General features: G+C 39.2%; 1 protein-coding gene across 1 annotated transcript; it reads left to right on the forward strand.

Annotated features, from left to right (window-relative positions):
• The first annotated feature begins 1153 nt into the window (after nucleotides 1-1153).
• LOC144236789 (olfactory receptor 6E1-like) lies at nucleotides 1154-2149 on the forward strand. Its single transcript, XM_077770500.1, has one exon. The coding sequence runs from the start codon at nucleotides 1172-1174 to the stop codon at nucleotides 2147-2149; it is 978 nt and encodes a 325-aa protein (XP_077626626.1). The 5' UTR covers nucleotides 1154-1171.
• The last annotated feature ends 2196 nt before the right edge of the window (nucleotides 2150-4345 follow it).

Consider the following 4345-nt stretch of genomic DNA (forward strand, 5'->3'; position numbering starts at 1 on the left):
AAGCAATAAACACTAGGTAAGAATGGAGAAAATACAATAGAAATAAATCAAAATCTGAATAAAAATGGCTACATGGGAAACTTCTTACTCCATTTTCTATAGCTTTCTATGTTTCCTAAACTCTCCGTAAAGAGCTGATAATATCTTTGTAATTTTTAAACATTTTGTTTAAATACATATTGCCCCAAGTCATGGTATTTTTTCTCCAATTTTCTCTGATTATCCTACTAGAGTATCAGTCACAAACGGGGAAATTAAAATAGCTAACATTATGTGATTGCTTGCTCTGTGGCTAGCCTTGTGCTAAGTGTTGAATATGCATTATTTAAGTTCTGGGAGAACGTTTTACAAATGTGCTTTTATTGTTCCCACCAAGGAAATAGTTTTGGTTAGGTAGATAACAGTCCCAGACTTGTTGGTGAATGATGGAGCTCAGGGGCAACCACCATTTCTTTTTTTTTTTTTTCTCGTTTTTATATACTTTATTAATATCAGGTAAAATGCTCAGTATAAACAAAAATATTGTGAAATTATAAATATGTAAGGGCACAATATATATCTAAATGAAATATTGCCACGTTCAGGCTTTATTAGGTACTGAGTTTAAATTTTTAATGAGGTCATGCTTTATAATACAACATAATAACCAAGGAAGAATTTTTTATTTAAAATTCTTTAAAATTCAGAAGCTCTTCATTCTTCCAACATTCCAAAACAACGAATGTAATAGAAGTCTTTTAATAGCATTCTGCAACCACCATTTCTAACTTAACTGCCTTCTGTAACAAGCTATGGGGTAAGTATTCCGTCAATGCTTTCTATCAAGGTCTGTGATCCATTTGGATACGGGATTTGCAGTGGGATATATTTTAATGCACTTAAGGGACTGCTTGTAGCAGTTGGATGAATATGAGAAAAGAATTAAAGGAGTTTAATACAGAGTTTCCTAATAGAAACAGAGAAATGGGAGAACTTTTCCCAAAGACTCTCAGAAAATTTATTTAAGTTAGGTCAAAATATGTGTGACTTGATGCTAACTTAATGAGATCTAGACAATCAGCCTGAGGAGAGAAAAGGACTCATAGGTCAAAGAATTAAAGGACTTCTTCAGCTCTGAATCCTTCTTTCCTTTCAGTTCTGTCCTCGAGTCCCCAGAACATCACACCTCCTGATGCTGCACACCTCTGATTGGCCACCCCCAGCAGGAGTCAGAAGAGCCATGAGGAACCACACCACGGTCACCGAGTTTGTCCTGCTGGGGCTCTCAGATGCCTGTGAGCTGCAGATGCTCATCTTCCTGGGGCTGCTCCTGACCTACCTCCTCACTCTGCTGGGGAATGTCCTCATCGTGGGAATCACCCTCGTGGACAGGCGCCTCCACACCCCCATGTACTACTTCCTCCGCAACTTTGCTGTCCTGGAGATCTGGTTCACCTCGGTCATCTTCCCCAAGATGCTGACCAACATCCTGACTGGATACAAGACCATCTCTCTCCCGGGCTGTTTCCTACAAAGTTTCCTCTATTTCTTCCTGGGCACCACAGAGTTCTTCCTACTGGCAGTGATGTCCTTCGACAGGTATGTGGCCATATGTAACCCCTTGCGTTATGCCACCATCATGAGCCAAAGGGTCTGTGTGCAGCTGGTTCTTTGCTCATGGATGGCAGGATTCCTTCTCATTGTCTTTCCAAGTTCCATCACTTTTCAGCAGCCATTTTGTGGCCCCAATGTCATTAATCATTTCTTCTGTGACCACTTTCCACTCCTGGAACTCATATGTGCAGACACGAGTCTGATAGAGCTTCTGGGTTTTATCATGGCCAACTTCAGTTTGCTGGGCACCCTGTCCGTGACGGCCACCTGCTATGGCCGCATCCTCCACACCATCCTGCGCATCCCCTCAGCCAAGGAGAGGCAGAAAGCCTTCTCAACCTGCTCCTCCCACATCATTGTTGTGTCTCTCTTCTACGGCAGCTGCATCTTCATGTACATCCGGTCAGGCAAGGGAAATGAGGGGGAGGACAGGAACAAGGTGGTGGCCTTGCTCAACACTGTGGTGACCCCGATGCTCAATCCCTTCATTTACACCCTGAGGAATAAACAAGTGAAGCAAGTGTTTAGCAAGCAATTGAACAAGCTTCTCACATAAAGATAAGCTGGGCCTGACAGGTGAAAGTTTGTTCCTTGCCTGAGCCTCTACAAATGCAGTTCTGTCATGATCTCCATGAACTATCTCCTTCCTGACAATTTTTAGCATGTGCTCTAATCTACAGTGGATTTTTACATGTATTATTAGGTCATGCTATCTTCTCAGAGGGTACAGAAAACTCAGTACACCACTGTTCTGCTGGTATGTGTTCATGCTTCTGATTGCATGCTGTATCTGAGTGTGTTACTCTTGCCTCTTTTTTAAGTTAAAACGAAGGATAGAATACATTCTTCACTAGAACCTTTCATAATTGATAAGAAGGCCCTCAACAAGAATATATTGATAATAAACTTCAGAAATGAGACATATATGGAAATATTAATGAGGTGTAATATCCAAGAAATATTAAGCTAAAGAAAGTATCAGATGTTAAAACACTAAGTCAAGAACTAACAAATAGAACATGGAACTGGATAGATAATCTGGAAAGATAATGCAGTATACATAAGGATCGAGTAGATGATTAAGTACATTTTCTAATCAGTAAAGAAAAGAAGTTCAAAGAATAAATGATGCCAAGACTATTGGCTATCCAGGTAAAAAAGTTCCTTTCAGAGAGATTAGGACTAATACTTGGTGGGTTATCTGAGGCCAAGGGGGAAGTTAAAGCAGAAGAACAATTTAAAAGTGATACACACTTGGGGTGACTGGGTGGCTCAGTCAGTTAAGCAGTTAGGTGTCTGACTTTGGCTCAGGTTACAATCTCACAGTTCTGTGAGTTTGAGCCCCAAATAGGATTCTCTGCTGTCAACGTGGAGTCTACTTCCAATCCTGTCTCCTTCTCTCCACCCTTCCCCCATTCATGTGTGGGCATGTGCTTTTTCTCTCTCTCTCTCAAAAATAAATAAACATTAAAAAAATTTTTAAAGGTGACACACATTCTAAGCACTTAGCCGAAATTAAAGCTATAAATAATTATGTATTCACTAATCTATAAATATCCTTTTTTTATGAGAATGAGTGTGTCAATTGTTGTAGTCTTTCTTGTTTAAACCACATTCATTAGGTATCCTGTAATTTTCAAGATTTGTTTCAATAATACAAAAATTTCAAAGATGCTTGGGAAACTGAGAGCAGAATTGTAGAGTTTTTGCGTTTTGTTTGTTTGCCAATCTTCACAGTTCTTTCCCACATCCCAATCAACCAAGCTTTTCCATTTTCTGGCTTTATGGGATCTACTGAAAGGAATCAACTTGGTTTTCATAGATAACTTTGTTTTTATGCTCATATTTCATGGCTTTATCTTTATTTAGCTAAAATACATAATTATAATAACAAATCCAATTATCAGATTGCGGTTTGTCGACAAACAACTGATTCTTTGTACAAGCCAACTGGAGGGAAGAAAAATAGGCACGGGTACTACAAAAGTCTACTATCTGAGAAGCAATTAACTATAAGGCACGCTGTGGACATCAGTCATTTTAAGGGGCAGGAGAGAACAGAGACTGGAAACCTACCACAAAAGGTACCGGAAGTCTACCACCTAGGTTCAGATGCCAGGTATCTATTAGCCATTGAATTTTCAGTAAGGAATACTTCTTTGTATCTCAGTAATATATATAGATAATACTAGTATCTACTTCATAGAACCCTTATAAACATTAACGCATTGATGTATGTTAGAATGCTAGGATGCTTAGCCCAGGGCTTGGTATGGAACAAGTACCATGTTAAGTACCAGGTGTTATATTTTACTGAAGGAGTATGTTGAATAAATGAAGGTAAATTAAGGGACCATCTAGTATCTTGAAGAAAAAGCTATGTTAGATCCTCACCTTATATCTTAAACTACATTAAATTCAAAATGAATTAAATAAATATGAACCTTGAAAACACTAAAAAAAAAAGCTTTAGGTAAAAATTGTCTTATTAAAGATGTGTAGGGGGCTCCTGGGTGGCTCGGTCAGTTAAGCATCCAACTCTTGATCTCAGCTCAGGTCTTGACCTCATGGTCGTGAGTTCAAGCCTTACACTGGTCTCCACTCTGGGCATGAAGCTAACGTCAAGGGAAAAAAAAAAAAAAGATGTGTAGGGAGTTTTTTCCTGAAAGAAACAAAAAGATAAATTTAGGGGCGCCTGGGTGGCTTAGTCGGTTAAGCGTCCGACTTCTGCTTAGGTCATGATCTCGCGGTT

This window comes from Crocuta crocuta, unplaced genomic scaffold, assembly GCF_008692635.1.
Source record: "Crocuta crocuta isolate KB4526 unplaced genomic scaffold, BGI_CrCroc_1.0 scaffold175, whole genome shotgun sequence".
NCBI lineage: Eukaryota > Metazoa > Chordata > Mammalia > Carnivora > Hyaenidae > Crocuta > Crocuta crocuta.